Source organism: Beta vulgaris, chromosome 4 (genome assembly GCF_026745355.1).
Source record: "Beta vulgaris subsp. vulgaris cultivar EL10 chromosome 4, EL10.2, whole genome shotgun sequence".
NCBI lineage: Eukaryota > Viridiplantae > Streptophyta > Magnoliopsida > Caryophyllales > Amaranthaceae > Beta > Beta vulgaris.
In genome coordinates this window covers 63,863,240-63,876,995 of record NC_079205.1, presented here as the reverse complement: position 1 = coordinate 63,876,995, position 13,756 = coordinate 63,863,240, and the positions used below count along the sequence as shown (strand labels likewise).

General features: G+C 33.1%; 1 protein-coding gene and 1 non-coding gene across 2 annotated transcripts; both read left to right on the top strand.

The window, feature by feature from the left end:
- Positions 1–1,696: 1,696 nt before the first annotated feature.
- On the top strand, positions 1,697–6,031 carry LOC104890000 (rRNA 2'-O-methyltransferase fibrillarin 2). Its single transcript, XM_010675351.4, has 7 exons — positions 1,697–1,854; positions 2,356–2,657; positions 3,545–3,640; positions 3,739–3,816; positions 3,902–4,078; positions 5,421–5,489; positions 5,597–6,031. Exons 1-7 carry the CDS (start codon positions 1,836–1,838, stop codon positions 5,774–5,776), a joined length of 921 nt encoding a protein of 306 aa, XP_010673653.1. The 5' UTR covers positions 1,697–1,835; the 3' UTR covers positions 5,777–6,031.
- On the top strand, positions 4,432–4,503 carry LOC125497211 (small nucleolar RNA snoR60). The gene has a single exon (XR_007273845.1). It is a non-coding gene; the product is annotated as a small nucleolar RNA snoR60 (small nucleolar RNA).
- Positions 6,032–13,756: the final 7,725 nt, after the last annotated feature.

Below are 13,756 nucleotides of genomic sequence, written 5' to 3'. Positions count from 1 at the left end.
TGAAAAAAAACGACTGACTATGTGGATCATCGGATGTAGACTATTCGTTTTATTAGAAAGCTTACTGCGAGGAAGCCCTCCATTACACTAGCCTTAAGTTAATGACAGGCGTAAACAAGAACATTCGTCTAATAACAGAAAAGTCATAAAGCTAAGGTCTTCTCCTGTCGTCAATCTTATTAGTCGTTGTCTCCACTAGCTGTAGAGCGAAGCAAGGCATTCCAGCTAAAAGCAGCAGCACCTAGAGCATCCCGTCTGAAGGCCGAGGACAAGAAAGCAAGTCTGCTGGTTTGAAAGGGCTAGCTAAGATAGACAGCTAGGGGCTAGCTAAGACAGACAGCTAGGGGCTAGCTAAGACAGACGGCTAGGCGAAAGCCAAGGAAAGCTAGTCCGACACATGCTGACTGTCAACGAAAAAAAATCAACTAGCAATGTCAGCTTCTAAAAGTTTGTGATCTGAATAAATATTTCCTTCCAAGGCCAAGGCCAGTTCTTAAAGTTCCGGAGTTCCATTGCATGAATGAATCCGGCTGGAAAGAAAGACCTACACCTACTATCGCTTACAGCGCCTTCTTCTTTTTTATTTCATAAAAAAAGTAAGCTTGGGTTCCAAACCTTTTGATATGCGGTCTTGCTATTCTTTGTTTGTCTTGTGCCTGCGCTATCAAGTCACGTGCCTAGCTTCCAAAGAATGAATAAATGAATACGGTAGAGGAGCGAAAGTAGCCGGCGACAGTGTAAAGCTATAAGGTGTGAGCAAAGCTCACACACACCGGCTGATAGAGGGCAAGATCACATTCACTTGCTTGCCGCCCGGCTCCATAGTCAAAAAGTAGAAAGTAGGCCCGCTCCCATAACCACACGGGAGGGTAAGGCATCCAGTTAAGGATGGATGATTACGCTTCTTCGCCTTTGACTTTTTAATAACCAAAAAAAATCCTAACAATATAAATATTTATGAAAAAAATTACAAGTATTAATCAAGTTGTTCATGAATATTAAAAAGTAAAATATGAAGGTATTTCGTACGCGTTCATTTACTAACACAAGCTTGATTTTTTTTTTTTTTTTTTTTTTTTGCATTTGTTCATCTACTCAAAGAACGATTTCGACTAAACTTTGACCATGTCCATATACTACCTCATCAACCAACTTTGTTAAGCTATCTCGCGTTATTATATATAAAAATATATATATATATATAGTCAAGTAGGATCTTGTTAGATTCTTCTCAATGCGAGGATTCCAAATATCCAATGTTATAATTTTTACTTACCACTAATAAGATAGATAAACGTTAAAAAAAATCGTCTCGACAAGTGTGAAAAAGCAAATGATGCAACTTAAAGAATACAGAGGTAATACTAGAGTTGATCAACTCCAGCCCGACCTGGGCCGATTTTTGGGCGGGTTGGGCAGTTTTATTGGCTTGCGGTCTGGTCCGGCCCGATTTTTTTGCTTTGGGCAAGCCAAAAGACTTTTTAGTCAATTTTTTTTGGCCCGACCCAATTTTGGCCTGAAGCCCGCTCCTTTGAGTTCGAAATAGCGGGCTTTGGGTACAAAATTTTGCCCAACCCGATCAATGAACAATTTTTTTTAAGTGCGGCCCTTCCCAAACCCGCCCCAACCCGACATATGATCACCTCTTAATAGTAGTTGTTCAAAAGTAAATCATAAACATATCTTTTTTTTCTCTACTCACCCCACCCAACTACCAAGACCCAACTCTAAAACCCTAACCCTAGGGCCTAGCTCTTATTCATTCCATTTTCCATTATTCACGGTTAAACTTCTTAAACCCTAATTTCTTCTTCCTTTCTCTCTCATCTCCATCTATGGCGCCCCCTGGAAGAGGTAAACTACTTTCGCAATTCAATTAATGTTTCTCCTTTCCCTTTGTTCTATATCATCTTAGTAATTTCTGCATGTAATATTACTCCAATTCAATATATTCCTATAAAATGTAAGTTTTCTTGAAAGGCTATAAAATGTAAGTTAAAATAGGTTAATTTGGTTGTAACTACCTTTCTTATATCAAAGCTTTGAAATTTTTGATAAACATAAAACCAATAATTTGGGAACAATAAAGGTAGAATTTTTTTTAGAGGTACAGCAAAGGTTGTCAATTCAATGAAAAATTATGAAAAAACTAATAATTTGGGAATAACAGAGGTAGTTAAATTACTAAAAATTGTGAAAGATAGTTATTTCAATATTGTATTATCGTGATATAAGAAAAGTAGTTATTTCAATATTTTGATATAGGAAATTCAATATTTTGATATAAGGAAGGTAGTTAAAACTAAATTTTCCTTATAAATATGTTAAATTTATTGGATTAATACTGGATTGCAGGAGGAAGAGGCGGTTTCGGAGGACGTGGAAGAGGAGATGGTGGAGGTAGAGGACGAGGTGGTGGTGGCCGAGGATTCGGCGTACGAGGAGGTGGTCGTGGAGCTAGTGGCGGTCGTGGTAGAGGAGGAGGTGGTCGTGGTGGCAGAGGTGGAAGGGGAGGTTTCAAGGGTGGTGCCAAAGTGATGGTAGAGCCTCACAGACATAAGGGTGTTTTTATTGCTAAGGGTAAAGAAGATGCTCTTGTAACTAAGAATATGGTGCCTGGTGATTCTGTTTACAATGAGAAGCGTATCTCTGTTCAGGTAACGTCTTATACGTTTTTTCCGATCTTTTGTTTTCATGGATTCGACATTCGTGTTGGTTAGTATTGGTATTGCTTGTTATGCATTGGCTCTGTTGTGTTTTGAGAAATATTATTCCTTGTTGTCAGGAATGTATCTACGGTCCTAACGGCGACCGATCGTTTTATGTTGGATATTTAACTAGTTGTATATTGAGTTGCAAATGTTAGTATACTGAATTGCAAATGTCTTACTCCAAAGCCTTGCAATTGTATTAGGATATATAGTACTTACGACATTAGTGATATGGATATACAACATTTGCTATTAATAAAAAATGTTAGGTTCGAAGAAAAGTTCCTAATGATTAGGATCGAGGCAACTTGTTTTGAGAAAGATGCTGATAGTGTAAAATTCTTTTTTGTGAGGAGTGCAAGTGAGTACCAAGTCTAACTGTGCTTTTTAGACTACTATTTGAAGCATGGATGCTGTAAGTCTTTCGATTGAATATTTCATATACTCAGGGATGTTAGTTATGCTCCCAATAAGTTGAAAATATTGGTGAAATTGTCTCCAAGACGAACTTATAAGTTTTTTGAAAGAAGTACCTACTCTTGCAGATTTATACTTATTTATTGGTTATTGATTATTTGGTTCTCCTTAATGAATAAAGTTTAGGAGCATGCTGTTTTTTCTAATCTATATTTCAAGATGGTCATTCATTGGGCAGTAATTGCTGAAACTGCATTTCTTACTCTTGGCACATCCTCTGTTTTCTATAAGATAGGATCCCTTTCTGCTCAAAAAATACAAAATTAATCGCAGTTTCTGCTGTTAGTTCTGCGTAGCATTTAGTTGTATCTTACTTTTTCAGAGCTGTTTGTTTAATTGTATTTCTTTTATCGCAGCAAGAAGATGCAACAAAGATTGAATACAGGGTCTGGAACCCTTTTAGGTCAAAGTTGGCAGCTGCTATTCTTGGTGGTGTTGACAATATCTGGATTGTAAGTATTTTGTTGCTTTAGTTCGATGAAAGGGTTGCTTTTCATGTTGGTGTTTTGTCTCCTTTATTAATGGGACTTCATTGTGTTTGTCTTTGCAGCAACCGGGTGCACGGGTCTTGTATCTTGGTGCTGCTTCTGGTACTACTGTGTCACATGTTTCAGATCTCGTTGGCCCTGTAAGTGGCATGTCAAATATAGGATGACTTAGCAATATATGTGCTTATTGTTGAAATAGGTTTGATCTAAATACTCTCTTGGCAGGAAGGCGTTGTTTATGCAGTTGAATTTTCACACAGAAGTGGTAGAGATTTAGTTAACATGGCAAAAAAAAGAACTAATGTCATTCCTATCATTGAAGATGCTAGGCATCCGGCCAAGTACAGGATGTTGGTTGGCATGGTTGATGTAATCTTTTCTGATGTTGCCCAACCTGATCAGGTTCTTTTCTCATCAATTTAGTATTGTTTGAGTGGTGATATCATTTTCCATCTTTGTATATACTTCTGCTTAATTTATAAGTACCAAGCTCTTCTATATCTTGTTGATGAATTTGGGACTATCATAGACATCTTGATTACCATGGTGAACCTTGCTTAAATGAAGTGAATTGGAATGTTATGTGAAATATCCTTAGCACTCTAACTTGACCATAAAGTGTTATTAGATAAATTAGCTCGTTTTTGGCTTTGGATTTGGATTTGCGTAAGCACGTTTATATTTAATATTTCTTCTCCTCAAGCTTACATTTTGTCCTAAGTCAAATGTTCTTCTGCTCTGTTCAAATCTATATCTAGCATATGATGATTTCTTCGGATTCCCCTTCAAGACTTGATGGATGATGTGAACTCCGAGTATCTGATGCGCAAAATTGTTTTTGTAATCCATTTGTTTATAGTTTTGATATTTGCGCTATTTGCGAGTTATTTTTTGGAATCTCCCTTGCAACACTCCATGGTTAAGACCTGAATCAATGAGTATGCGATGAATTTCTTGGATTCTCCTTTTCTGTATTTCTGAAATTTGCACTTCACTACTGAGTTTTTAGGGGTTCCCATGTTAAACTTTATTGTTAATGTAAATCCTCAACTGTAGGAGTATCTGTGAGTTTCTGTGATTTCTTCCCTTTTAAGACCAAACTTTAAAGTATCTGATCCACCAAATTGTTTTGTTTATGGTTCAAACTAATTATTGTGGACTATTAGAACAGATTTTCCCTTTCAAGACACAATATATACTGTACTCTTGACTGTTGCAGTAAGAGTAACTCATGGACTCAACTCATTTTTGTTTTTGTATGCGTCGTGAAGTTTTGAGCTATATTCTTTGAGCTTGTCATATATTCCCTTTAATGTTCAATGGATGACGTCTTAGTTACTACAAAATGTGGGGATGCTGTTTTTATTATCTGCTACACCTAAAATCACTTGGTGTACCTTTGATATAAATTTATCAAAGACTAGAGTAGATTTTTGTTAATTGTTGCAATTTCTTTTCAATTTTATTTCCTTGACCATTTTGTTTGTTTGATGGTTTTGAAACCGGTAATAACTATAGGAAGTTGTTTAGCGGCCGGGTCTGCACCGTAAACATTGCTGGTTGTGTCAGTGTCGTTGCTGCATATTATTTTGTAGTATGTTTTGAGGTGCCATGCAATGACATGTTTCTTGCATTGGTTAAATATGTGATTTGATGACATTTTGTCACTTTATGATGTGTTCTTCCTAGGAAACCTCAGTGCAGTGTATTTTTGGGCTGACATTAGCAAATTTTTTGCTCGCAGGCTAGAATTATGGCACTCAATGCATCATATTTCCTAAAAACAGGGGGCCACTTTGTTATATCAATCAAGGTTTGTTCTTTGCATTATACGAGTTTATACGCCTTCAAGAGTTGGTTTGATCTTAGATTTTGTCCTCAGTACTTCCTATATGCTGAATTGTTGCTTCCAAATTTCAGGCTAACTGCATTGATTCAACTAGTCCAGCCGAGGCAGTATTTGCAGCAGAAGTGAAGAAGCTACAACAAGAGCAGTTCAAGCCGATGGAGCAGGTCACTCTTGAGCCATTCGAGCGCGACCATGCTTGTGTTGTGGGTGCTTACCGTGTGCCCAAGAAGCAGAAGAATGCCGAGAAGTAGGGCACTCTAGTTCTTTCATCATAAGTTTATTTAGTATAGGTTGCAATTTCCGTCAACTATTTGTACAAATTAGTTGAATCAGGTGAGACATTGGCGAAGTGTTATTTTGATGTAGTTGGATCATAAGTCGTAGAATTTTTCGCATTAAGAGTATTTCTTAACTTTGCTTAACCTTTTTTTTTGTGTACCACTTTCTATAATGATTTGGTATGCATCTGATTTTTCAATTCTCAGATGCGTATTCATTCTCTATTATTACAGTTCTTTCAGTTGCACTACAGGAATTAGTATGTTTGCCAACGCATAATTTTGAGCATTAATTTGATTGTTTACAAGTTTTTGTGCAAAAAAACTTGTAGAAGTAATAAAAAGTTGATATTATGTATATGTGTAAAAAAAATCAAACAATAGCTTGAATATATATTTCTCTTAATTGTAACTAATTCAGGATGGTCAAAATAAAGTTTATGAATAGTATTAAAAATCAATATGGTACAATTTTGAAATTGGAGGTCGTATTTGAAGATTTCGACTTATTATCATTTTCTTCGTGACTTCAAATAGGCTTATGTTAATTGTCAAAATTGCAAGTCTTGTGTAGGATTGCTTTACGATAGTTTTATTTTGTGATCTTATAATAAATAATTGTAAGAATGTCTTATATGATTTGTAATAGAAAATGTGTTAAAAACCATGCATCTTCTACAAGATTTGAATTTACAACCTTATATTGAAAAGATAAAGTTCCTACCAATGACATGGAGTAATACTACTATATCAACAAGCCTTTTCAATTTTTACCTCCTAAGAAAATCTACACAAAACCAAATAATATGCAACTACCCACTAGTAGACATGGTTATTGGACAGAGTAGTCCAATAGTTAAAGGGTTAGGGTCAAATTTACAAGGCTTTTATTGTATAGGGTTTTATTGTAATTTGTTCAATGCGGAATAAAATCAATGAAGTAATAAAGATGAGAAAACAATAAAGAAGACAAAGAACACAAGGATTTACATTGTTCAGTCAAAATAGACGTACATCCACAAGTGGGGGATTAGAGCTTCTTCACCGTAATGGAGAAAACCAGGGAGAATAATACAAGAAGTCCTAAAAATACTAGAGGCTAAAACTGTTTCAAAAGTTATGTTAAATAATGAACACCAAAGGAAGCCTTTTATAACACGAGGAACCCCATACAAAACCCTAAAAGATAAACCATAAAACGGAATAACTCAAAAACGCGTAAACCCAGCCGCCCGATTAGGCGGGCGACCGATCGGGCGGTCAATTCTTCAAACATGCTTGCGTCTCGAGCCCGATCGGACAACGTCCGACCGGTCATAATTCACGACGGACACCCGATTAGATGGGCCTGCGAAAACAGGATCTGACGAGGTTTAAAGGCACCAAACTTAACATAAAGTAAATAAAATGATGTAAAATAGATAGTTAACATCAAATTAGACTTTAAAGTGCAAGATATAGGTAAATTGAAAATTCACAACCGAGGCTATGACCGGAGGTAATAAGTAATTCATTATTCAAGATTTGAGCATCATTTCCATCATCGAGAAAAGATAAAAACACATGGTTACTTAAAAAAGTGTTGAACAATTTGTATATATTTTATATATCTATCTCAATCATCAGTATCTTACTATGATTCAAATATTTACAGACATTATTAAGTACCGTACAATAAGGTCAAGTTGCCTTTATAATTAAAATTTGTCAACCATACATGCTGTTAATTTGAAATGCTATACAGTTACCCAAGCAGTAATGAGTAACACGTACTATTCTAATGTGGTAATACTATATAGCTCTTCAAAATATCTTAAAATTACCAAATATATATACCCATAGTATAGTCTTAATATTTGTATTAACCTATTATGTATGAAGAAACCCCTTTGTTAAAAGCGTGATTATGGTTAATATAATAGCCTTTTTTTTTAAATAGAGACGTCTCAGACAATTTAGGAGATCTGTGTTATGTATTAAACATGTATGAGCCTTATAGGGATGTAAAACAAATCTCTGATTCCGTAATTTTTTATATTAAAAATGGTTGAACATGAATTATTCTTAAATACTTCAATGTTGTTTTCATTTTTAGCAAAGAGACAACTTAGATTTAAAATAATATATAGTAAAGATATACCAAAGATAAAACTAGAATAAGCTATGAAATATGAAAAAAAGTATATATATTAGAAGCAAAAATTATGGATTAACAAATGTATTTTCGATCTATACTCAAAGAACCTAAAAGTAAGAAAACAAAATATAGATGGGACCTCTAAAATTGGGGATCCTGAACGATTGCTCACTCTGCTCATGTGTATGAGACCCCAATCGCACGAAAAATCCGCTCATTTTGACCTGAAATAGCGGGCTTTAGGCACAAAATTTTGGCACGAAGTTTGACACGCCACGACTATTGGGCAATTTTTAGGCCCGGCCCATAATCACATCTACAATATATATAATATTTAATGCTGATATGTACTTGTATTCTCTAAATTCAATCTTATGAATATTACTCATAAAAACATCCAAGAGTCAGATTTATACTTATGTATAAGAAACATTCAATAAATTGCAAAAAACAAAAACGCACATAAAATACTCCAACTATATGGTCCTTTAACGTAAAACTGATACCATATACTAGTAACTTATTATAAGATATAACTATGTCTATAATATAATAACCTAACAAGTCCCACCTAAATCTTTCTTTTATTACAAGGATATCTTCATCAAACTATATAATTTATTACACCTATCTAACACCTAACAACACATAAAAACATAGTTAAATTTAAATCACATCCACGTGTGAAGTATCAAGTAATTAGGACAATCATATAGGACAAATATCAACTGAGGTTGGCGTGAGTGGTTAAGGACCTCTCGCTTCTTAACTAAGGTCTCGGGTTCGAGCCTTGGGTATGGAAAAAATTCCAAATGAGAGGGATGTTGCCCTTTGAGATACCCATGCAAACTCCCGCAGAAGATTAGTCTACTCGTCGAAGACGGTGGGAAAGTCTTCGTAGTTGGACAAAAACATAGGACAAATCATTTCTTTAGATTAGGTAGAATCACAACGTTCATAATCTACTTAACTAAGGTCAAGCAATAACTCCCACCATATAAGTCATTACCATATCTAATCATTTCATTATATAAATTACAATATGAGTACACTTATTGTTATTATACTATATCTTTGTTTTGTACCCTAACCTATTGACCTTATATATAAAATTACTCCTATATTTAGTACCATAAACTTTATACAGTAGATTTAAAAAACACTATCTTATGTACTATGTGTATGGAGGAAAGTAAAGAAAATTACTTCATTTTACCTAAAATTTAGGAGCGGTAAAAAAGGAAAAAAAAGGTCATGGGAACTTGTTACTGCTTGTAGACTGTAGTTCATGAAATTCACTGAATAACACTTCTTGTTTGAAGAGTTGAAGTTAACCTAGCTAGCTGGCTAGATGGGACCCACAACGGTAAAAATTTCTATGATTGGGGAGTATTATTTACCAAACTCTGTCATTTTTAACTGTATGATGTGCTTGCACAGTTGCACTTCTTCGTCTGCTTTCACTTGGTAAGTAGTGTTTTAGCTCGGAAATAATTGTTGTAATCAGTAGTTATCATTATGCTAGCATTTTCCCTCTTGGAATTTTATTTGTTGTATAATAATTCTTCATATTATTGGAAGTGAAGTATGTGTATGGAATTTGCTAAGGGACACATGCATGCATACATGGTTTATTAGGACCTCATTTTGAAAACTTTTGCATTCTAATAAGTTTACACCAAAGTCCTCTTCTCCCGATTTATTTTCAATTCAGTTTAGTCAGTTAAATTTAATTTACTTCAGTTTAGCTGCAATCAGCTCAATTCAATTGCAATTAGTTACTGTCCGCTCCAATTATAATTTATATTAGTTATAATTTAATTCATTATTCGGTTCAGGTGAGTTTAGTTTAGTTCAGTTGGAATCAATTCTGTTCAATGTGGTTCAGTTGCAATTAGTTCAATTCAATTAAGTTGTTTTATGTCGAAAAAAAAACAACCCCAAGTTGTCCTCTTGCTAATTATTGAAATTTGTAGTTGATTTATCCAATTTAGTACTTGTATTCTTGCATGGTTACGCCTATTTAGAGATGACTAGTGGGCTGATCATATATGCTCGGGAGTAGAATGGACTAATTAGATTATTGGCGTGAATAGCCGAGAGTAGCACTATTATTTTACTAGTTATTAATTGATATCAAGAGTCTTTGACAAAATAATCTCGCATATTTGAGCAGATACCCTTTTCAGTCGGTATCGTGTGGGTTTGTTTCTTTTTCCGATTTCTACTGTCTTCTTAGATAGTTATAGCGGCCCATAGCATTGTTGTTTGCAGGGTCTCGAAATGCTTATTTAAATGGCCTCCGTTACGATGGTTATACATTTTATCTACTTCCTCCGTTTCTTTTTACTCGCTACACTTTTCATTATGGGAAGTTTCACGTTACTTGCTACACTTCTTTTTCTCTCTATCTCTCTCCTCCCACATGGGTCCCTTTTCTTTTTACTCTCTACCTCTCTCTTCTCCAAAAATTGTCTAGGAGTACGTGAAATGAGAAGTGTAGCGAGTAAAAAGAAACGGAGGAAGTACTAGCATTTCTTGACTTCAGCAACCGAATCTACCGTAGTAGTATCTCGATAAGCAGTATAATTTTAATATACTTCCTCCGTTTCTTTTTACTCGCTACACTTTCCATTATGGAAAGTTTCACATTACTTGCTACACTTCTTTTTTGGGCAATAAACTCTCTCTATCTCTCTCCTCCCACATGGGTCCCTTTTCTTTTTACTCTCTACCTCTCTTTTCTCCAAAAATTGCCTAAAAGTCCGTGAAATGAGAAATGTAGCGAGTAAAAAGAAACGGAAAAAGTATAATATATATGAATGTAAGTTTTGACCAACAAGGCAATAACTTAAGGTACGATCATGTTTGTTTTTGAATTTTAAACAAATCTTCAATGATGCATATGCATGTTTTATGTGTAGACATGCACTAAAATTCCATTGCTTCCTTTGTAACCATATTACCAAGCAAAGCATGGACCACGGCACAGAGTTTAAGTGCTGTGAGTACTTACTACAATATCCCCCTATATATCATCATCAATGGTTTTTGGGGATAAATAATCTCATATAATATATATTTATCCTAGTATGGTCCTGAAATATATTTGAAATTTTCATTGACAAAATAATGTAATAGTATATGATAGTACTCCATGACTGTATGAGCTAGCAATTTAAGAGCAAGATGCTAAATTTGGTATGAGTTACCCCATCAAAAAATTTAAGCATTAAATTCAAACATGTTTTGCAAAACGAAACCATGCAGGAGCTTTTTCATGCAGTACTTTACCCTAAAATTAATTATATATTTATTAGGAAATACTCCCATCCGTTTTAAAATATAAGGCACTCACGCTATACAAAAATTTACTTTGACCACAAATATCTCTCATAATATGATTAAAAAAATTATAAAAATCATACCATTCGATTCGTCTTGAAAAATACTATAATAACATTATTTTTTAAAATTTTCTATCAACATATATTGAGAGCAATTAACTGTCAAAGTTCGATCTCGAACATCGTGCGTGTCTTATTATTTATTATTGTTGTATGCTATAGTATTTATTATTATGTCTTATTTTTTGTATCCTAAAATGTTGTGCTTGTTTTCTTTTCTATTAATTTGCTTGGATTAAACTATCCTCAATTTCTACACAAATTTTCTAAAATACTCCTATTTTTCTTTCAAAATATATTCCATATTTATTGTTTTACGCCATCTCAAGAAACATTCATTGCTTTTTGATTTTTTTTAAAGAAAAAATAAAATAAAGAGCTAGTTTCAAGACAACATTATCAAATAAACACTTTCTTAATTTATTTTTTAAAATCCTACTATTCTTTTTATTTTCCTTAATTCCCGTGGAAAATGAAAAGGATCTTGCTAACGGACGCCCCGGAGCGCTAGATAAGAAATATATTGTTGTACTTAATTACTCATATTTATACAAAATAATAGAATAATGTATAATTCCAATGCAAATCATTTAATGTTTTTCAAAAGGAAATAAGGGAACAACATTTAATTCAAATGCATTGCATTGAAATTATATATTATTATATTATTTTATATAAATATGAGTAATTAAGTAGAACAATATATTTCTTATCTAGCGTCCCCGGGGCGTCCGTTAGCTTTGTCAAATGAAAAATAGTATACGCAATAAATACATAGTAGCTACAATTTCTAGTAATGACTAAACCAATATATTTTTGCACCCCAAATGCTTTGTGAATTTGCTGCCACCTCTGGAAATGGAAAAAAATAATAGTCACATATTGGACGTGATTGAGTATTATTTAAAAAGATTTAGGATAGAGAAGATTAAATAGAAGGGATGAGAGAATGATTAGTGGTATTTGTCAGAGCAAAAAAATAAATAAAATGCAAGTGGTCTGCAAAAATTAATTAGTAAAATACGTATCAATTATACTTATGTATTTGATGTGCTTCCACGGCACGTACATTTCAATTATGAAATGTCAATTATTTATTGTATGCTCAATTATACGTAATCAATGTGACTCAGAAACTTTAGTTAGTTGTAATTTGTTGAACTTTGACATCTTTTGTGTCATGTTATTACGACATGGATCCGGACTGATCCTTGCTGAAAATATTACCTTATCATCGATGCACCGTACGTGAGAGTATAAGGATAGCCTAGTGGTATTGATATTACTTTTGATTTCAAAAATTATAAAATCGAGTCTTATTCTTTACAAGAAGGAATTCCTGATTTCCCCCTTCCTTGAAACTTGAAAGGAATTCATTTTATCTTAAAATTAAATCGATTCATTGTGCGTATGCATTTCTAAGAATAATAATTCATTCTTCATAATACTCCAATTTTTATAAAGTTTATCTATTTGGTTGGAATTATGAAAATTTTATATTTATTAAAACTATAAAAGTTCTAATATTACTTGAAAATATATGTCAATAAAATATTGCAAATAACAAGATTTCAAATTATACTATTTTCTGATATAATTATAAGTATATTATATAAATTATCAATAATAACTAAAAATTTCTAATTTTGTCCAAATGAATAATAATTAGGATTATCATTAAGGATTGATGGAAAAAATCATACTCCTTTCGTATCATTTTAATGGTTACACTTTGATATTTTACACTATTCACAAATTTCACTTTGACTATCATTTATGATTTATACGCGGATGAAAATATAGTCATGTGGGATCTTATTAGATTCATCATAACATGTTTTTTTATTAATATGTACTTTTTATAATTTTTACCAATACAGAACTAAAGATATATATCCTCAAAGTTTTGCATTGGCATGCGAGAAAAATGTAAATGTGTAGATTAAAATGAAACGGATGAAGTAGTAATTAGTCTTACCATATTTTAATGTCCTATTATTAATTGATTTATTTTATTATTATTGATTGATTGATTTTATTATTATTATATTATTAGTACTATTATTATTATTATTATTATTATTATTATTATTATTATTATTATTATTATTATTATTATTATTATTATTATTATTATTATTATTATTATTATTACCTTGGTAGTTAAAGTTGTTTCAAACACTATTGCATTTTATTTGTGCAATAGGAGTAATTTACATATTATAAGTTATAACATCATCTCCCCATAATCCATGCTTAATTATGTGCACCGTACATGATGCAAAAAGTTGTGAGATGGTACCATGTTTTAAGTATACCTGTGTACTCCCTCCGTTTCCTAAAGATCTTCCCTCTTTTCGTTTAAGGGTGTTTTCAAAAGATCTTCTCTCTTTTGCTTTATTCCTTATT